Source organism: Heterodontus francisci, chromosome 32 (assembly GCF_036365525.1).
Source record: "Heterodontus francisci isolate sHetFra1 chromosome 32, sHetFra1.hap1, whole genome shotgun sequence".
Lineage (NCBI taxonomy): Eukaryota > Metazoa > Chordata > Chondrichthyes > Heterodontiformes > Heterodontidae > Heterodontus > Heterodontus francisci.
This window is the reverse complement of record NC_090402.1, coordinates 8,128,618-8,150,923: the sequence shown is the minus strand read 5'-3', so window position 1 is coordinate 8,150,923 and position 22,306 is coordinate 8,128,618. Positions and strand designations below refer to the sequence as shown.

The 22,306-nt window shown below is 45.7% G+C and overlaps 1 protein-coding gene across 1 annotated transcript in view; it reads right to left on the bottom strand.

Moving 5' to 3' along the window:
- Positions 1-202: 202 nt before the first annotated feature.
- Positions 203-22,306, bottom strand: part of LOC137347456 (inactive phospholipid phosphatase 7-like) — a 35,561-nt gene continuing 13,457 nt past the window's right edge. Inside the window, exon 2 of the mRNA XM_068011899.1 lies at positions 203-573. Coding sequence (XP_067868000.1) covers positions 203-573 — 371 coding nt within the window. The remainder of the gene's footprint in view (positions 574-22,306) is intronic.

Sequence of the window (22,306 nt, the reverse complement as noted above, 5' to 3'; positions counted from 1 at the left end):
CAATTTTCTAAAGTATCTGTGTGGCAGAGTCATCGTTCACTTTTTCTGAAAATGGATTCTTTCACACTGGCAGTCTGAAGCGTTGAGACTTTCTTACCTTTAATAGGGGTGTCCAGATTCCCCCTTCCAACCCCCACATCCCCACCCCCACATCCACCCCCTTCACCCCCTTCAGTCTCTGCAGCCTCTGAATGCGTGATTATCATATTGGAATCACTGATATGAGGAACTGACAGGTACCGGATGGTAGCCATAGCAACTCCACTAAATTGAACTGTAAGTAGCCAATGAAAAATCCACAGAAGACATCAGTCAGGTAATGCCGACCAATCATAACACGGGAGATGCCTATGACGCCGGCCCAGATCACCAGAAGGATCCGTAGGGGCACGGCTAAGACCAGGTGGCTGAAGAAGAACCGGGTCACCATGGCAGCCCTGCTGGCTTGACCTGCTGGGAAAGCGAACACATCCATGACGATGTAATCCAGGAGGCCCGGCCTCACCTCGGAAGGCCCTTTCCTCTTCACCAGCGTCTGCACTCCTGCCACCACCAGCAGGTCAAGGATCAAGGCTGGAAAGGTGAAAGATCAAAGAGTCAACAAACGTTCTATCAATCAAACACTTCAGCAAGACACCAGCAATGGTGCTACTGTACGGGAAACGATTTAACAAGGTTTCAAATGCATTCTTAATTAAACACATTAGCGCTATCAGATTGAACAGGCTGAAAATGGAGGAGACACACTTGAGAGACTTTTAGTTTACAAGCCTTAAATGGTATCAATAAATCAATGAATGACAGATGGGCGCAGTTCCCACCACTTAAAATGTCCACCCTTAAATCGGGCAATCTCCAAAATGCCCCTGTCGATGATGTTTCTCCCCAGGTTTTCTGGCAGCAGTGTCCCAAAGATTAATCTTGAATTGTTGGAGACTCCAGGACAATCCTGGAGCAGTTGGCAACCCCAACTCATGTGTATTACCATTCACTGCCTTAGTGGAAATGTAAATGTTTAGTGATTTAGAGGCATTTAAGGGGAAGCTGGATAAGTGCATGAGGGAGAAAGGAACAGAAGGACATGTCAATAGGCTTAGATGAATCAAATAGAATGGGAGGAGGCTCATGTGGAGCATAAACACTAGCACGGATCTGTTGGGCTGAATGGCCAGCCTGATTCTGTGCTGTAAATGCAACATCATTCTACGATTTTAATGTTACCTCAGTTTATACTGAGACAGAAGATGGGGAAACCAGGCTTGTCCAGTCACAATGAAACAGGTCCCAGAGTGGGTCAGCTCTGCTCTTACAGTCTGATTTGCATGTGACCCCGTGTTTAACTCAAAGCAGACAGCTCAATAGTGGAGCCTTCAGCAGCATCTGAAAGGCTGCAACTTCAAAAAGGGTGCCGTTCTCAGAATGCTGGATGACTTCGCAAAGTTGAGGTTTTGAAAAGTATTGATGTGTCGTCAGTCCAAAAATACACCCCCCAGCTTTATTGTGTTAGATCCTGCTGCATCTGTGAGTCTTAGCATCACTGCATGACCACATCAACTATTCTCAGAAAATTATCACTCTGAATCCTCAGAAAGGAGGACTTGGGGAGAACAAGTCAATGTTATGTGATGCTTGGACTGTTCCTTTATTTATTCACTATAAGTTCAGAAGTTCTTTCTCTCTCTCTCGTGTTATCTCACTCTTTCTTTCTTTATCTCTTGCTCTTTCTTAATCTCTCACTCTTTCCCTCCCTTTCTCTTCCACTCACTCTTTCTCTCTTGCTCTTTTTCCCTCCCTCTATCCCTTTCTTTCTCTTTCACTCTTTATCTCTGCCTTTCTCTCTTCCACTCTCTTTCTCTCCTTCCCTCATTCTTTCTCTGTCTTTCTTTCTCTCCTTGTTTCTCTCTCTTTCTGTTCTGTAAGCTTTTAGAAACATGCCCTTTCCACCAGTGGTTACTGAATTGTAAACCCTCACTAATTACAACCTTTGCTGGTCCGGGACACTGAGGCTGACACTTCCCCAATGAAGGATGGTTTATTCAGGAACTCGCTGCCCACGAGGATGGTGGAAGCAGAGATGATCAATGATTTCAGGAGGAAGTTGGATGGCCACCTGAGAGAAATAGACTTGCAGGGCTACGAGGATCGAGCCTGGGAGTGGGATTGGTAGCATAGCTCTGTGGAGAGCCAGCATGGACTCAATGGGCCGAATAGCCTTCTTCTGTGCCATAAATGACTCTATAACTCTGACTCAGTTTGCTGCCTGTTATATTGGTAAAGGCCAAAATGAAAATCATGTGCAGTGCCCATGCCTGAAATAGGAACTTTTTCAGCTTTTCTCATTTATTCATGGGATGTGGGCATCACTGGCCAGGCCATCATTTATTGCCCATCCCTAATTGCCCTTGAGAAGGTGGTGGTGAGCTGCCTTCTTGAACCGCTGCAGTCCTTGGGGTGTAGGTACACCCACAGTGCTGTTAGGAAGGGAGTTCCAGGATTTTGACCCAGCGACAGTGAAGGAACGGCGATATAGTTCCAAGTCAGGATGGTGTGTGACTTGGAGGGGAACTTGTTGGTGGTGGTGTTCCCATGCATTTTCTGCCCTTGTCCTTCGAGGTGGTAGAGGTCATGGGTTTGGAAGGTGCTGTCTGAGGAGTCTTGGTGAGTTGCTGCAGTGCACCTTGTAGATGGTACACACTGCTGCCACTGTGCGTCAGTGGTGGAGGAAGTGAATGTTTGTGGATGGGGTGCCAATCAAGCGGGCTGCTTTGTCCTGGATGGTGTCGAGCTTCTTGTCTGTTGCTAGAGCTGAACCCATCCAGGCCAATGGAGAGTATTCCATCACACTCCTGAGTTGTGTCTTGTAGATAGTGGACAGACTTTGGGGAGTATTTATGTGGCTGCTCCAGTTAAGCATATGCAAGCAAGGGGCCTAACATCTGTTTGAGGCACCCAGTGCAAGATAGTGGCACGACTGACGTGTAATCTGGAGGATAAGCACAAGCCAAAAGACCAGGTCGAAGCTGGGAACTGAACTGAAGTCGCATGGCCGAGAGTCCAGTTTCTCAGCATTGTCAATTTTTGAGGCTATTGGCTGCGTGCCATGTGTCTCAATTTACCTCACAAGCTGTCCCATTTCTTGTGCCAGTAAAGAAGCAGTAGGTTCCAGAGGATGTGCTACAGCCAGCGTGTAAAGTAATTCTATCAATAATAGAGTTAGTTGCATAGGGCATTGTTCTCAGAGGCACTGACCATCAGCTCTGATCTGTGCAATGTGCTGACCCTGTCATATACAGTTAATGCCTATTCAATAGATAGGCTTCCTTGAACAAAAGCTCATTAACTTTTTCCCCACTATGCACGCAGCCACTGAATCTCCAATGAAAAGGAAGTTCCTGTAAACCATTGTTCGAGAAGAGTCGCCTCAGCAGAAATATTTTCTACAAAAGCAAAATACTGTGGATGCTGGAAATCTGGAGATAAAAAACAGAAAGTGCTGGAAAAACTCAGCAGGTCAGGCAGCATCTGTGGAGAGAGAAACAGAGTTAACATTTGAGGTCGATGATCCTTTCTGAGGTGACTGTAGAGAGGAGGAGTGAGGCAGTTTATATGAGTTTTGCTAATTCCGGATCAAACTATTTTCAGCGGTAGATGATTGGAATTTTTATTTTTTCGTCAGTTGAGTGTCAAATACACATTGGGGGACCCACCTCCATGTTTAAAGGCTTCCAAACCCAAATGTCTGTGAAACCCGCACAGATAGTATTTTGCCCGATTATGGAGTTTCACATTCCCACCACTCTCTGAGTAGATATGTTAAGGTGAAGGACCTGGGCAGTGTTTCAACATGTTTTCAATGCTAACAGACCGTGCAAGCACTTTGACCTTCCAACTTATTTCCAAAGGGCATAAAAAGTTGTTGACCCTCTTATAAACTGTCTCACTCCTCTCCTTTACAGTCACTCAACACTCCATTAATGTTGACCGTGGCTCAATGGGGTTACACTCTCATCCCTAAATCAGAAGGTTGTGGATTCGAGCCACACTCTAGAGACTTGTAACACAAAGTCTAGGCTGACACTGCAGTGCGGTACTGAGGGAGTGCAGCACTGTTGGAGGTGCTGTCTTTCAGATGAGATATTAAACCGAGTCCCTATCTGCCCTCTCAGGTGGACAAGAAAGATCCCATGAAGCTATTGTGATGAAGAGCAGGGGAGTTCTCCTCTCTTTCCTGGCCAATATTTATCCCTCATGCATCAGCACTAAAACAGATTATCGGGTTGTTTATCTTATTGCTGTTTGTGGGATCTTGCTGTGTGCAAAGTGTCTGTTGCATTTCCTACATTACAATGCCTACACTTCATTGGCTGTAAAGCACTTTGGGAAATCCTGAGGCTGTGAAAGGTGCTATGGAAATGTAAGTCTTTTTTTTAGATGACTAAATTTGAACTGCAGCTGCACAAAGACACCCCCTCACAGCCCTTCAACGCCCCTCCCCAGGCTCCCCTGCCTGTGTTTGTTTCTTGATAAGTGCTTTGCTTTGCCTTTTCTATTTAAGCTGACACGGAAGTCCAAACAAATCCACTGACACCATATTGATTATCGTTCCAGTCTCTGGGCTTTTTTCATTAACATTAACACAGTGAAAATAAATAAATATCTGTTGTGTGATTGCCTTTAAGAGTGATGTCCCTTTAAGATCTTAGTATGCTAATGAGCCAAGTACCAGGATGTAGTCATGTGACTACATGCCAGTCTCACTCTGTAACTGTATCACCAAGAGGCAAGTCCTGTAAATAGATAGCTCTGCACTATAGATATTTGTTAGCTATTAATAAACCTGTTTTGAGATCTTCAATACTGAATCTCATTTTATATTGAATCAGACAACATAAAAAGCTTCTCATTATATGGTGGCAGTGGTGGGAATATCAGCACCCAGTTCTCGTGTTTATTAAATGAAGGAGGAATGAAGAGAGAGCCAAATTAATTCCATATCCCATCATGTCCTTTGTACCAACCTTGCCCAGGGAGAGAGTAGCAATCACCAGAACCCTAGTTAGCTCTGTATTACCACCAGTTAATCACCTGATTTATACAAGGGCGCTGTGTTAGATTTTTCATCAATTACTTTGTTGAGTTTTGCTTTAGTAACTAGTTTATACAACCTGAAAAATAAATCGCTCACTTTTACTATTTAATTCAAGCCTGGGAAACACATTCCCATTTGACCATTTAATAAACTAGATAACAAACTCAACCTGGCTGATAGAAATTGTATATTTGTTTATGTGGAATCTTACTGCACAGGAGGAGGCCATTCAGCCCATCATGCCTGTGCTGGCTCTTTGAAAGAGCTATCCAATTAGCCCCACTCCCCCTGCTCTTTCCCCACAGCCCTGCAAATGTTTCCTTTTCAATTCAATCCAATTCCCTTTTGAAAGTTACTATTGAATCTGCTTCCACCGCCCTTTCAGGCAACGCGTTCCAGATCACAAATACTCACTACATGAAAAAAATTCTCATCCCATTCCCTCGGGATCTGTTGCCAATCACCTTAAATCTCTGTCCTCTGGTTACCAACCCTCCTGCCACTGGAAACAGTTTCTCCTTATTTACTCTATCAAAACCCTTCCTGATTTTGAACACCTCTATTAAATCTCCTTTTAACCTTCTGTGCTCTAAGGTGAAAATTCCCAGCTTCTCCAGTTTCTTCATAATGGAAGTCCCTCATCCCTGGAATCATTCCAGTAAATCTCCTCCAGACCCTCGCCAAGGCCTCGACATCCTTCCTAAAGTGTGGGGCCCAGAACTGGACACTTCAGCTGAGGCCTAACCAGAGATGCATAAAGGGTTTACGATAACTGACATGGTATCAACAGGTCATAACAAGTAACTAAAATTACTCAAGAGTTTTGCTTGTGGCAGACTTTGGATGCCAGAAGTATGTTTTATAAAAATGTTTAGCTATTTTCACAAAGGACACCTGCCTTAGCTGAAACATTCTCTCAGATGCTAAACTACTCCGGGACTTTTCTAAGAAGTTCAGAAAGGAAAGAGGCTGGAATCGTCTTACTGATTGAAACTAGTTGAAAAAAAAATTGTTACCAATTTAACTACTTGCAACTAATACCGGAATCATGTCTTGGTTTTTTCCATTTTTGGATACCTCCACATGGAAATTTTTAAAAAGAAATTCTGGTGGTTAAAATCATAATTAATTTGGTACAGTCAAGCCCTCTTTTTCAGTCAGGCTGCTCCTAATATCTTTCAAAAGAGTTACAAACAATTCTGTCTGCATAAAAAGCCTAGATTCAGATATTAGCCCAATTATCCACACTTTCACAATCCCAATCCTCTTCGACAATCTGTTATCTTTTGCTTAATCTAGATTGTTTTGCTGTCTCAAAATTAAAAGTTACATAAGCAGAGTGTAGTTATTAAGACATTCTGTAATGTTCTTCTGCACTTCAGTGACTCATTGCCGTATCCTCCCACCCAACAGAAGATTGCTCTAACTTTAATCTACTACCAAACATACAGACGTAAAACACATCAATACAAAAATGGAATAAAAAAGAATTTGCATTTCTCCAGTATCTTTCACGATGTCAAAGTGCTTCAGCCAAATGATGTACTTCTGAAGTGTTGTAATGTGGGAAACGTGGCAGGCAATTTGCGCACAGCAAGCTCCCACAAACAGTAAAGTGATAATGACCAGATCATCGGATTTAGTGATGTTGGTTGAGGGATAAATATTGACCAGGACATCAAATACCAAAGCGACTAGCACTTCTGAAAGGTGACATTTCTGGCTATTAATCTATATCATGTAAAGACTTTTATTTATTCATGATATGTGGGCATTTATTGCCCATCCCTAATCGTCCTCGAGAAAGTGGTGCTAAATCACTTTCTTGAATACAACTGAGTGGCTTACTTGGCCATTTCAGAGGGCAGTTAAGAGTCAACCACATTGTTGTGGGTCTGGAGTCACATGTAGGCCAGACCAGGTAAGGATGGCAGATTTCCTTCTCTAAAGAACATTAGTGAACCAGATGGGTTTTTACAACAATTCAGTAGTTCCATGATCACCATTACAGATACTAGCTTCTCATTCCAGGTTTACTTATTTAATTGTATTTAAATTCTGTAACTGCCATGGTGGGATTTGAACGCGTGTTTCTAGATCATTAGTCAAGATCTCAGCATTACAAGTCCAGTAATATAACGTATCTCACATCCATGGGCCTTTAATAACGAGCCTAATAATATTGATGATCAGTTTATCCGACGAACATTTAGATTCCTCCATCAGTCCATGAGATCTGCTAGATACCATGAAATCACAGCTACAAACAAACCCAACAAAAATATCACTACAAAGGATTTGGCATCTCCTCATATCCAGGAGGAACAGGTGACTTTGGGCCTGTTGGGCAAGTAACTTCGCGGTACAGGTACCGTTTCATATCTAAAGTGATGTCAGCGCCGCGCGCATGCAATTCTGGTGCAAGCCTCACCAATTTGGTCATCATTTTGGTAAGGGCCAAGCAAGGGTGTCCTTTACCCACAGCAGGCATGAACTCATTAACATAGGCAAATAAGGGCCTAATGCCAGCTTCTGCTCCCTCTGGTCACTGTGGTTTGTGCCTGAGCCAGTCAGCACCACTGCTGATTGCCTCCGGGAAAACCAACACGAAGCAGCACGGAGTGAATACTCACCGTCACTCCCAGTCCTGACATCTCCGACCTCGCTCCTGGCTCAGATCTCCAGGCCTACCCACCCCGATCTCAATCCCCGATGTGCGAGGCCCGAATTCCCAGCTCCTCAGACCTCCCCTTTTGAGTGCAATCTGTGGATGAGGCGCCCAGAAATGGCCACTGCCGAATTTTTAGGCCATGGTACCCAAAGCTTTTCACCACTGTCTGGATCTGTTGTAAACCCATTGACAGAGATTGATCACTGTGATTCATCAACAACTCCATGATCATTGTAACCTGGGACTATCAGGTAGAAGGTCAGCTAGATGGACACGAGAAATTCCTATGTTCCAATTTGTGAAGAAAAATAATTAAATAAGGATTCTTACAGCCCATCCAGCAGTACCTGCACCACATGGACTGCAGCGGTTCAAGAAGGCAGCTCCCCCTTCTCAAAGGCAATTAGGGATGGGAAATAAATGCTGGCCTCGCCAGCAACACTCATCCCGTGGAAGAAGAAAAAAAATCCCAAGTTGCCCCTTGAGAAGGTGGTTAGGGATCTTCATCGTGAATCATTGCTGCCCATGTGTGCCCTACGCTGGCTCCCACCTCGATTTTAAAATTCTAATCCTTGTCTTCAAATCCCTCCACGACCTCACCGCTCCCTACCTCTAACATCCTCCAGCCCTAAACGCTCCGAGATCTCGGCATTCCTCTCCAGAGACAGAGAGAGAGAGGAGGACAGGGGAGCAGAGAGAGAGAGAGGAGCAGGGCAGGAGCGGAGAGAGAGAGGAGTACGACAGGAGCGGAGAGAGAGAGAGAGGAGTACCGCAGCAGCGGAGAGAGAGGAGCACGGCGGGAGTGGAGAGAGAGAGAAAGGAGCACGGCGGGAGCGGAGAGAGAGAGGAACACAGGGGGAGTGGAGAGAGAGAGAGGAGCACGGCGCGAGCGGAGAGAGAGACAGGAGCACGGCGGGAGTGGAGAGAGAGAGAGGAGTACGACGGGAGCGGAGAGAGAGAGAGGAGTACCGCAGCAGCGGAGAGAGAGGAGCACGGCGGGAGTGGAGAGAGAGAGAAAGGAGCACGGCGGGAGCGGAGAGAGAGAGGAACACAGGGGGAGTGGAGAGAGAGAGGAGCACGGCGGGAGTGGAGAGAGAGAGAGGAGCAAGGCGGGAGTGGAGAGAGAGGAGCACGGCGGGTGCTGAGAGAGAGAGGAGCACGACGGGAGTGGAGAGAGAGAGAGGAGCACGGCGGGTGCTGAGAGAGAGAGAGAGGAGCACGACGGCAGTGGAGAGAGAGAGAGGAGCACAGCAGGAGTGGAGAGAGAGAGAGGAGCAAGGCGGGAGTGGAGAGAGAGAGAGAGGAGCACCGCGGGAGTGGAGAGAGAGAGAGGAGCACGGCGGGTGCTGAGAGAGAGAGGAGCACGACGGGAGTGGAGAGAGAGGGAGGAGCACGGCGGGAGTGGAGAGAGAGAGAGAGAGGACCAGGGTGGGAGCGGAGAGAGAGAGAGAGGAGCACAGCAGGAGTGGAGAGAGAGAGAGGAGCAAGGCGGGAGTGGAGAGAGAGAGAGAGGAGCACGGTGGGAGCGGAGAGAGAGAGAGAAGCACGGCGGGAGCGGAGAGAGAGAGAGGAGCACGGCGAGAGCGGAGAGAGAGAGAGGAGCACGGCGGGAGCGGAGAGAGAGAGAGGAGCACGGCGGGAGCGGAGAGAGAGAGAGGAGCACGGCGGGAGCGGAGAGAGAGAGAGGAGCACGGTGAGAGCGGAGAGAGAGAGAGGAGCACGACGGGAGCGGAGAGAGAGAGAGGAGCACGGCGGGAGCGGAGAGAGAGAGAGGAGCACGGCGGGAGCGGAGAGAGGAAGAGGAGCACGGCGGGAGCGGAGAGAGAGAGAGGAGCACGACGGGAGCGGAGAGAGAGAGAGGAGCACGGTGAGAGCGGAGAGAGGGAGAGGAGCACGGCGGGAGCGGAGAGAGAGAGAGGAGCACGACGGGAGCGGAGAGAGAGAGAGGAGCACGGTGAGAGCGGAGAGAGGGAGAAGAGCACAGCAGGAGCAGCAGGAGCGGAGCAGGGAAAAATGTGAAAAGTGACATCAGAGTGACATCACAATCAACATTGGGATCAGGGAAACAGAGTGCTGCCAAGATGAGTATACAGGTAAGCTTTTAATTTAATTTAATTTAAATCAAACATAGCATCAAACATCATAGGCAAGCGGGTCGGCGATTGGTTTAGGAAGAAGCTACCTGTCTGGTGAGTATCTGGGCAGAGGTAGCCTAAATGTTTACATAGAATGTTTTCAGGATAATTTTTTGGAACAATACGTTCTGGAGCCAAACACTCAGCAGGCTATACCAGACCTGGTATTGTGCAACGAGATAGAATTAATGAATGATCTCATAATTAAGACGCCCCTAGGTAGCAGTGATCATAATATGATTGAATTTTACATTCAGTTTGAGGGAGAGAAGATTGGGTCCAAGATGAGTATTTTAAACTTAATAAAGGGCAATTATGACAACATGAAAGTAGAGCTAGCTAACGTGAACTGGCAAATCAGGTTAAGGGATAGGTCAATAGAGATGCAGTGGCAGACATTTAAGGGGATATTTCAGAATACACAGAATAGATACATTTCAAGGAGAAAGAAAAATTTCAAGGGTGGGACCCACCATCCATGGTTCACTAAAACAGATAGTATCAAACTTAAAGAAAAAGCCTATAATTGCACAAAGATGGGAGGCAGGTCAGAAGATTGAACAGAATATAAAAAACAGCAAAGATTGACTGAAAGATTGATAAGGAAGGTAAAATTAGAGTCGGAGAGAAAGCTAGCTAGAAATATAAAGACAGATAGTAAGAGTTTCTCTTGATATTTTAAAAAGAAAAGAGTTAACAAAGTGAATGTTGGTCCTGCAGAAAGTGAGTCTGGGGAATTAATAATGGATAATAAGGAGATGCCAGATGAATTGAACCGGTATTTTGCATCGGCCTTCACTATTGAGGATACAAGTAATATCCCAGAATTAGCTGTAAGTCAAGAAATGGAAGGGAGGGAGGAACGCAAGAAAATTGCAATTACCAGGGAAGTGGTACTGAACAAATTGTTGGAGCTGCGGGCTGACAAGTCCCCGGGTCCTGATGGACTTCATCCTAGGGTGTTAAAAGAAGTGGCTAGTGAGATAGTTAATGCGTTAGTTTTAATTTTCCAAAGTTCCCTAGATTCAGGGAAGGTTCCGTTAGACTGGAAAATATCGAATGTAATTCCTTTATTTAAAGAGGGAGGGAGACAGAAAGCAGGAAACTACTGGCCAGTTAGCTTAACATCTGTAGAAGCATATTATCTAACTGGTGAGAGATTGCAGAGCTCTGAGATGCAGAGGGATCTGGTTGGCCTAGTACATGAATCGCAAAAGGTTAGTATGCAGATACAGCATTTAATTAGGAAAGCTAATAGAATGTTATCGTCAATCGCGAAGGTAATTGAATACAACAGTAGGGAGGTTATGCTTCAGTTATACAGGGCATTGGTGAGACCACATCTGGAGTACTGTGTACAGTATTGGTCTCCTTATTTAAGGAAGGATGTAAATGCGTTGGAAGCAGTACAGAGAAGGTTTACTGGACTAATACCTGGAATGAGCAGGCTGTCTTATGAGGAAAGATTGGACAGGCCAGGCTTGTATCTGCTGGAATTTAGAAGAGTGAGTGGCAACTTGATTGAAACATATAGGATCCTGAGGGGTCTTGACAGGGTGGATGTGGAAAGGATGTTTACCCATGTGGGAGAATCTAGAACTATGGGTCACTGTTTAAAAATAAGGGATCGCTGATTTAAGACAGAGATGAGGAGAAATTTTTTCTCTCGGAGGATCGTGAGTCTTTGGAATTCTCTTCCTCAAAAGGCAGTGGAAGCAGAATCTTTGAATATTTTTAAGGCAGAGGTAGATAGATTCTTGATAAACAAGAGGAAGGCTATCGGGGGTAGGTGGGAATGTGGAGAAATCAGTTCAGCCATGAACTTACTGAATGGCGGAGCAGGCTCGAGGGGCCGAGTGGCCTACTCCTGCTCCTAATTCGTACGGTCGAGTGTCCTCCAATTTTGGCCTCTTGTGCATCCCCAATTTCCATCGCTCCACCATTGGCGGCTGTGCCTTCAACTGCCTGAGCCCTAAGCTCTGGAATTCCCTCCCTAAACCTCTCTCCCGCTCTCTACTCCTTTAATTCTCTCCCTAAAACCTACCTCTTTAACCAAGCTTCTGGTCACTCATCCAATTATTTCTTTATGAGATTCAGTGTCAAATTTTGTCTGATTTATGCTCCTGCGGAATGTGTTTACTGTGTTAAAGCGTCAATACCAATGAAAGCTGTTGCAGCCGAAATGGAGATTTTTGCCAATATGTCACATCAAAGATCAACACTCCCAATGTTACTGACTCACCTGGGGCCCATTCTGTACTTTTACCGTCATCTTTTCAATAGGCGAATTAGTTTTACTGAACGCACTTCAACATTTTTTTTTAACCAAGACCTGAAATAAACCGACACCCATTTAAAACGTTCCCTATATCCCTGGCCTGAAGTCAGCTTCATATAAACCAATTTGTTATATTCCTTCGATTCAAGAATAATTCTTTATATTCAAAGCAGAAAGCTCATTCCAGGTAAAGTTGTATCCTTCCTCGTTGACGGAATTGATTAAAATCATGAGATGTCTTCTTTAGGTGTGTGTGAGACACAGAGTAAGTGTAAGATATGTATGTGTGAATAGGAGAGAGTGAGTGTGACAGTGGTGGCGAATGTGAGGGACAGAGAGAGAGGCATCTGGGTAAAGAAGTGAGTGTGAGAGAGAAATGCGTATGTGTGAGAGACAATGAGGGGAAAGACCACAGTGTAAGGTTCCCCCCACCAAGCTGAACTGAGGGGCTGGATCCATGGGAAACCCCTCGAACTGTATCGGGAAAATTTTGTGTGCTGTAAATGTAAAAATGTATATGGCATGGCAATGAAATGGAAAGGTTGTGAGGCAACTCATGATTGTATTGAAGGAAACTGATCATCTTTGCACTGTTTGTATTTTTTGACTTGATGCTGTTTTAAACTGTTTGGGAATGTAATTTTTACAGATTTTTATGAATAAAGTATATTTTGGAAAAAAAAATGAGGGTGAGGTCTGTGTGCACGAGGGCAAGGCCAGTGTGCACAAGGGCAAGGTATGTGAGCACAAGAGTGAGGCCTGTGTGCACGAGGGCAAGGCCAGTGTGCACAAGGGCAAGGTGTGTGAGCAAGAGAGCAAGGCCTGTGTGCACGAGGGTGAGACAAGTCTGTGCACGAGAGCGAGGCCTACGTACATGAGGGGGTGGCCTGTGTGCACGAGGGTGAGGTGTGTGTGCATGTTAGAGATTGAGGAATGGTATGAATATGAGAGAAAGATGTGTAAATGTGTCAGTGAGTGTGTGTGAGAAAGTGTGTTAATATGGAAGAAAAAAGGAGGGCAAGCATGAGAAAGAGGGAGAGAGAGGTGTTTCTGAGAGTGAGATGGGAGATAGGTGTGAGTGTGAGATTGCATAAAAGAGAAAGAGTGTGGGTGTCTGGGACAGTGAATGGGTGTGTGGAGGAGTTTAGTTTAGTTTAGTTTAGAGATACAGCACTGAAACAGGCCCTTCGGCCCACCGAGTCTGTGCCGACCATCAACCACCCATTTATACTAATCCTACACTAATCCCATATTCCTACCACATCCCCACCTGTCCCTATCACCTACTTATACTAGGGGCAATTTATAATGGCCAATTTACCTACCAACCTGCAAGTCTTTTGGCTTGTGGGAGGAAACCGGAGCACCCGGAGAAAACCCACACAGATTCCCCACAGGGAGAACTTGCAAACTCCACACAGGCAGTACCCAGAATTGAACCCGGGTCGCTGGAGCTGTGAGGCTGCGGTGCTAACCACTGCGCCACTGTGCCGCCCGTTGTGTGGGTGTGTGGGGGACTGTGTAGGGGGGGATTGCTTGTGGGTGGGTGTGTGGTTGGGGTGGGTGGTGGAGTGAATGTGTGTGTGAGCGAGTGTGAGAGTGAATGTGTGTGTGAGTGTGTGAGTGTGAGAGTGTGTGTGTGTGAGAGAGTGAGTGTGTGTGTGAGAGAGAGAATGAGTGTGTGAGTGAGAGAATGTGTGTGTGAGTGTGAGGGGTTGAGCCTGTGTGTGTGAGAGAGAGAGAGTGTGTGCGTGCGTGTGTGAGAGAGTGAGTGTGTGAGTGTGAGTGTGTGTGAGAGAGAATGCGTGTGTGTGTGTGAGGGTGAGTGTGTGTGTGTGTGAAAGAGTGAGTGTGCATGTGAGAGTGAGTGTGAGTGTGTGGATGTGTGTGAGTGTGTGTATGTGTGAGAGTGAGTGTGTGTGTGTGAGAGTGAGTCTGAGTGAGTGTGTGAGTGTGTGAGTGTGTGTATGTGTGAGAGTGAGTGTGTGTGTGAGAGTGAGTCTGAGTGAGTGTGTGAGTGTGTGTATGTGTGAGAGTGTGTGTGTGTGTGAGAGTGAGTGTGTGTGTGTGTGAGAGTGAGTGTGTGTGTGTGTGAGAGTGAGTGTGTGTGGGTGTGTGGGTGTGTGGGTGTGTGTGTGTGAGTGTGTGTATGTGTGAGAGTGAGTGTGTGTGAGCATGTGTGTGTGAGAGTGAGTGTGTGTGAGTGTGTGTGTGGGTGTGTGAAATAGTGAGTGTACATGTGAGAGTGAGTGTGTGTGAGTGTGTGATCCTGCAATCGCCCTTCTCGAGCTCCAGGCTGCCTCCTTCCAGGTGTAGACATTAGAAGGAAGCAGTGGGACACTGCAGCTGTGAGTGACAGTGTCGAGACTGCACAGTCTCACTCACTGAAATCTTTGTTTGAAATTGGCTGACCGGCCTGGGAATCAGGAATAGCTGCTGATGCTGCTGTCAATCAAACATTGCTCATCACCCAATGTTCAGCTGACCCACATATCAGTAACTGCTGGCTCTGGGACCACTCTCTCGTCACTGGGATGGGAGGACGGGATAGGTGGAGGCAAAGGGAAGTTCAAACATTAACCTCATGTCAGCTGCTGATGAGGACCTCCTGTTATCTGATCAAAATGAAATTCTACAGAATTTCTCAATGTCACTGATTAATATCCAACCTAATCAATATTTGATATTACAGCTCATTTATCTGCAGCCAAACCTGTGCGAGTGAATATTTGGAATGAATTAATGCATCTCGGAATATCGTAAAATTGCTGCATTGCAGCTGGTGTGTGCAACTGAAGATAGAACAGTTCATGGCCACGATTTTAGTGACTAGTTCAAGCCACAGGAACAGGAGGAGGCCATTCAGCCCCTCGAACCTGTTCCACCATTCAATTTAATCAGGGCTGATCTGTATCTTAACTCCATCACCTAACCCTTAACGCCTTTTCCTGACAAAAATCTGTCAATCTCAGCTTTGAAATTTTCAATTGACCCCCAGCCTCAACAGTTTTTTTGGGGGAGGGAGTTCCAGATTTCCACTCCCCTCAGTGTGAAGAAGTGCTTCCTGACATCACCCCTGAATGACCTGGTTGTAGTTTTAAGGTTCTGCCCCCTTGTTCTGGACTCCCCCCACCAGAGGAAATAGTTTCTCTCTATAGACCCCATTAAACTTTAATCCTTTAATCTTAAACACCTCAATTAGATCACCCTTTAATCATCTATACTCGAACAAATACAAACCTTATCTGTGCAATCTGACCTCATAATTTAACCCTTTTAGCCCCGGTTTATTGACATTGCTGGAAGGATCTATTTCCAAATATCACGATAAATTTCATAATCTTCAGGAATGAACAGAGTGATGAAGTTAACAACAACAATCTGCATTGATATAGCACCTTTAACATAGAAAAATGCCTCAAGGCACTTCACTGAAGTATAAACAGACAAAAATAGACATTGTGACAAAGAAGGAGTTGGCAGGATTGTTTTATTTTGACCAAATCGCTTGGTCAAAGAAGTAGGTTTTAAACAGCGCCTTCAAAATGAGAGAGAGAGAGAGAGAGAGAGAGAGAAAGAGTGGTAGAGAGACGAAAGATTTCGGAAAGGAATTCCAGAGTTTAGGGCCTAGACAGTGGTGGGGAGAAGGGAGTGAGGCAGGAGAGCACAGTCAGAGGGACTAGGAGTTCTGGAATGGGGAGGGGGTGTGGCGGGTGGTGCTGGCATTGTCAGGCTGGCAGAGGTTACAGAGATATGAAGGGGGCGAGGCCACGGAGGGACTTAAACACGAAGATGAGAAATTTAAAATGTAAGTGTCGAAGGACTGAAAGTTGATGTCAGTCAGTGAGCAGTCACCCAAAGAATCAATCATTTAAGAAGAGGATAGCAAGTTCTTCTTCTTTGGCCTCTTTGTCTCCGGAGACAATGGGTAAGCGCCTGGAGATGGTCAATGGTTTGTGCAGCAGTGCCTGGAGTGGCTATAAAGGCCAATTCTAGAGTGACAGACTCTTCCACAGGCGCTGCAGAAAAAAATTGGTTGTCGGGGCTGTTACACAGTTGGCTCTCTCCTTGCGCTTCTGTCTCTTTTCCTGCCAACTGCTAAGTCTCTTCGACTTGCCACACTTTAGCCCCGCCTTTATGGTTGCCCGCCAGCTCTGGCGATCGCTGGCAACTGACTCCCACGACTTGTGATCAATGTCACAGGACTTCATGTCACGTTTGCAGACGTCTTTAAAGCGGAGCCATGGATGGTCGGTGGGTCTGATACCAGTGACGAGCTCGCTGTACAATGTGTCCTTGGGGATCCTGCCATTTACCATGCAGCTCACATGGCCAAGCCATCTCAGGCGCCGCTGGCTCAGTAGGGTGTATATGCTGGGGATGTTGGCCGCCTCGAGGACATCTGCGTTGGAGATACGGTCCTGCCACCTGATGCCAAGGATTCTCCGGAGGCAGTGAAGATGGAATGAATTGAGACGTCGCTCTTGGCTGACATACGTTGTCCAAGCCTCGCTGCCATAGAGCAAGGTACTGAGGACACAGGCTTGATACACTTGGACTTTTGTGTTCCGTGTCAGTGCGCCATTTTCCCACACTCTCTTGGCCAGTCTGGACATAGCAGTGGAAGCCTTTCCCATGCGCTTGTTGATTTCTGCATCTAGAGACAGGTTACTGGTGATAATTCAGCCTAGGTAGGTGAACTCTTGAACCACTTCCAGAGTGTGATCGCCGATATTAATAGATGGGGCATTTCTGACATCCTGTCCCATGATGTTTGTTTACTTGAGGCTGATGGTTAGGCCAAATTTGTTGCAGACAGCCGCAAACCTGTCGATGAGACTCTGCAGACACTCTTCAGTGTGGGATGTTAATGCAGCATCGTCAGCAAAGAGGAGTTCCCTGATGAGGACTTTCCGTACTTTGGTCTTCGCTCTTAGACGGGCAAGGTTGAACAACCTGCCCCCTGATCTTGTGTGGAGGAAAATTCCTTCTTCTGAAGACTTGAACGCATGTGAAAGCAGCAGGGAGAAGAAAATCCCAAAAAGTGTGGGTGCGAAAACACAGCCCTGTTTCACGCCACTCAGGATAGGAAAGGGGTCTGATGAGGAGCCACCATGTTGAATTGTGCCTTTCATATTGTCATGGAATGAGGTGATGATACTTAGTAGCTTTGGTGGGCATCCAATCTTTTCTAGTAGTCTGAAAAGACCATGTCTACTGACGAGGTCAAAGGCTTTGGTGAGATCAATGTTAAGAATGCAACAAGTGACAAACTTCATGACTTCACATGAACAGTGTGATCATAAATAATGGTGAGGAGCAAAGCTTTAAGAACACCTGAAAGATGGAAATTTTTAGTTGAGACAGACATGAATATAACAATAGGTTGAAGAATCACTCAATGCCATCCTGATGTTAAAACCCTTTGATGTACCAACATTAATTACAAATCTACAATTCTGATCACACCTACTCATTTCCCTTGCAGTCTCAAAAAACAACGCAGAATGTTCGAGATGATCAACAGATCAAAGTAGACAGTCACAGAGGCAGCACGCACCATGTACAGGATGTGTCGAGAAATGGAACATTCCAGACCTGTCTTACTTTCGATTGTGCCTCGATGGAACAGGCTTCAAAGCACTACTCTAACACCTTAATAAACATTTTTTTCAACAATCTAAGCAATATTTAAATGTAAAAAAGGTCACGTAATAAATACTCTGAGAACTTGTAAAACAGTGAGTGAATGATGATTGCCACTATTTTGAAGAAGAGCAGGGGAGTTCTCCCCGGTGTCCTGGTCAATATTTACCCCTCAATCGACACCACTAAAACAAACTATTGGCTCATTATCTCATTGCTGTTTGTGGGATCTTGCTGTGCGCAAATTGGCTGCTGCGTTTCCTACATTCCAACAGTGACTACACTTCAAAAGTACTTCATTGGGTGTAAAGTACTTTGGGACTTCCTGAGGTTGTGAAAGGCGCTATAGAAATGCAAATCTTTCTTTCTGTTTTCAGGATTTAACATTGATAACTTCTCTACTTCTCTTTATGTTTGTTAACTGTGCTCCTGTCAGGTCATCACACAGCAAGAAGGTGGTATTCACCAAATATCCTGCTTAATAATTAAAGTTTGGGGCGTGAAAAGGCCATTCAGCCCATCGAGCCCACACTATCCAGGGCGTCACATCATATTGTGAAGTGATGGCTTTGGTCAACTGATAACACTCTTGTCTCTGGGTCATAGGTCATGGATACAAGCCCCACTCTTCAGCACATAATCAAGGCTGACACCGCAGTGCAGTACAGAGGGGAGGGAAAGGAAGAAAAGAAAGGGACTTGCACAGATATAACACCTTTCAAGACTTCAATATGGCCCGAAGTGCTTCACATCCAACAAAGTACTTTTCTTTTGAAGTGTAGTCACTGTTGTAATGTTGGAATTGCGGCAGCTAATTTGTGCACAGCAAGGTCCCACAAACAGCAACGTGATAATGACCAGATCATCTGTTTTTTAGTGATGTTGGTTAAGGGATAAATATTGACCAGGGCACTCGGGAGAAATCCCCCTGCTCTCTTCGAAATAGTGCCTCGGAATCTCTTACATCCACCTGAGAGGGAAGACTGGACCTAGGTTTAACGTCTCACCCAAAAGATAAACAGCTCTTGGTTTCTAGAAACATAATCCTTCCAAATTCTGGGTCACTGTTCCTCAGTTTTACTGCTGTGGATCTAAACACCCTCCGTGCCCAGTTATTCGAACGTCCATTGCAAGGTGCGCAATGTTTTGAGGAACAGAAAAATAGGTCGGGGCAGGGAGCTCAGATCAAGAAGTGATCCTGTTACAAATACACTAGTGAAAGATGATATGTTAGCAACAGTCCCACACTCCTCAGCTTCCCACTGTCTCAGACCATCACATTGTCTCCTTGGCCACAATGCAAAAATAAAAGCCAACACAAAATAAACATTCCAAACCAAACTGATAAAATGAAATCATGTCACGTTGCCTACAAAAGTCAACTAATCACCCTTGTGCATTCCCTCACTGCCTGTCTTCCATGTGCCTTTGCCTGTCCTAGTGCTCCTTTGTAGTGCTACCCCAGTGGCTGCAGCACAACTCCGAGACCGTTGCTCATCTCCAGTGGAGGAGACTGCAGTTGGCCTTGGTGGATGACATTGAACAGCTCTGGGTTTAGAAGGCCTGGCTGCGGACTGCCCCATCGCAGCATGGGAAACAGCAGGGTGGGCCAGCAGGCTGACAGGTAACGGCAAGGGCACAGGCGGAGTGGCAGTGATGGGGGGGGTGAACGCTGTCATCCTGACAGTGCCTCAGTAATCCGAGTAACCTGGAAGCCCCTTTGCACACTGTAATCCACAGGCATGATGGCAGCAGTCTGAGCTGGTATGGCAGCTTTCAGACATGGGATCACTGCTGCTTGTGTTGCAATGGAAACTGTAACATTGCCACTGCATTGTGGTTGGGTCCACAAGCATGCAATGAGAGGTGGCCACCACTACCACACTGGAAAGCGTGGGCTCCAAGTTCTGTGCCAAGCCCTGTGCCAAGTTGATGCTGGACTCCTCCATTCTCCTTGACATTGAACACACTGCTCCCACTGCCTTTTGACCATGTGGCTGGAGGACATTCTGCCCCACTTGGGTACAGGACATCTCTCCTCCTTTCCATCTCCTCCACCAGGATCCCTAGTGCAGCATCTGAAAATCTCATAGCCAGCTCTCTCTGCTGTAGTGCCATCCCTCACTCCTTCCCAGGTCAGATTCTCTTCAACCACAACTCCCAGCATCTGCTCCAGCCACAATGCACTTCCCCTTTGAGAGGAGCAGGCTAGTGTTAAGTAGTGCCAGCCACCCACGCACAATATTGGTCCTCCTGCCAATGCATCCAGGCATTAGCACCCATTCGCGGGGACTATCCAATTTAGCCCCCTTACATTTTAAGACCTTTGAGGGCAAAGCAGAGGAAGACCTCTAACGTGCAGAGATAATCCACCCTCAGTAACTTTATAACACTGCGAAGGTGACAGAATTTGAATGTAATGCAGATGTAGTTCGAACTACAGCAAGACTTTATAGACACATACACTAAGTTACTGCACAGTATAAATTTCATTGACATTAACAAGTTACTCAGACCACGATGGAAAAAGTAAGACGACTCATTTTCCTGATGATACCCATGGTCTCATGGCTAACTTTGGAACAAACTGACACATCTTTTCGATTGTGGGTTTTAGAGGGAGAGTTGAGGAGGCGGTAACAGATGCTTGATGTGCCAAAAGCCACAGTGAATCACAAATATATTGTTTTCCATTCCCATACAACTTGCATGTGGTTGTATCTTTCCAGTTATTAATCATATCCTGTTTTTTATGTTCATCAAGCACTGTGATGTTTCCAAGGCTGAAATGGCAAAGAGTTTTCAGATAGTCTTAAGGCTTCCAGAGTACTGTTTAAATAATGGCCCTTAAATCTGTTCCTTCATGATACCAATTGTTCAAAGGCTGGCAAGTCCAATCTTTCAACAGATTTCCACTTTTAACAAAATAACATTTTTAAAAATGTGGGGTAAAATTTTATTGACGAAGTAACAGCTAGCAACTTACGGCAAGGGAGAGATACCCCATGAATTGCAAATCGCCACAAGTTGCTGGACGATTCACATCACTCCACCACTAGTTTCACTGACATGGCATCTTTCACTTAGCCACCTGTAAGTTTCATGTTACTGATTTGCACATTAATTGTCCATTGAACTCACCACAGGGAGTTAAGTTAAGTTTAATTAACAGCGCAAGTACCCATTTAACGACATGCTAATTGTTAATGACTTCTGATCAACCTCTCTAGCCCAGAAAGTGAACAATAAAAAGTGCGGCATCCCATTCCATCAGGTAGTGAATTGTTATTGGAGATTTTAAAATTTTCAACTTTTACATGTTTTTCCTATCCGTCTCTTTTTCTCTCTCTATCCAATCTTTCTTTCAATTTCTTTAGTTCTCGTTTTATAACTTATTTGACATTGACATCACTCACACTAATTCACACTCCTCCTGAGTTCTTCCTCTGTTTCATTTTCAATCCTTTAATCTCATTATTTCAGGAGATAGGCTGTTGTGCACCTCGTTCAGAGGTCCCAGACACCCTGTTGTCCTCATTGCGCTATTACCAGCTAGCACTTCAAGCAAATTATAGAGCAAAAGATTTTCAAGACCTACTTGCTCATGAACAAGTCTAATTTAACAGAGCACGTTGCAAGATGACCCCTCCAGCAAAATCTGTGGCATTAAAGCCACAAAGGCAGTGCACTCCATGGATTGTTAGGCCGAAAAGTGGTACGTTTGTCAATCTAAACTAAGTGCAACTACAAACATGTGAGTTTGATGTGGCTCAATGAGTAACACTCTCACACTGAAGGTTGTGGGCGCAAGTTTTTTTTTCCAAAAATATACTTTATTCATAAAAATATGTTAAAATGCAGACAAAACAGTTCAAAACAGCACCAAGTTGACATTCCAATACAGGAGTGAGTTGCCTCACAACCCTTCCATTCCATTTTACATACCATGTACATTTTACAGCAAACCCATATTTGGTGTCTACGGCCCGAGGGGTTTCCCAGTGATCCAGCCCCTCAGTTCAGCTTGGTGGGGGGACCTTACACTGTGGTCTTTCCACATTGAGCCTTTGCTGCGGCTGCCCCAAGCTTTACTGCGTCCCTCAGCACGTAGTCCTGGACCTTGGAATGTGCCAGTCTGCAACATTCGGTCGTGACAACTCTTTACGCTGGAAGACCAACAGGTTTCGGGCAGACCAAAGGGTGTCTTTCACCGAATTGATAGTCTTCCAGCAGCAGTTGATGTTTATCTCGGTGTGCATCCCTGGGAACAGCCCATCGAGCACAGACTCCTGTGTTACAGAGCTGCTTGGGATGAACCTCGACAAAAACCACTGCATCTCTTTCCACACCTGCTTTGCAAAGACACATTCCAGAAGGTGGTGGGCAACCGTCTCTTCCCCACCACAGCCACCTTGAGGGCAGCGTGCGGAGGGGGTGAGATCTCGGGCGTGCAGGAAAGACCTGACGGGGAGGGCCCTTCTCACCTC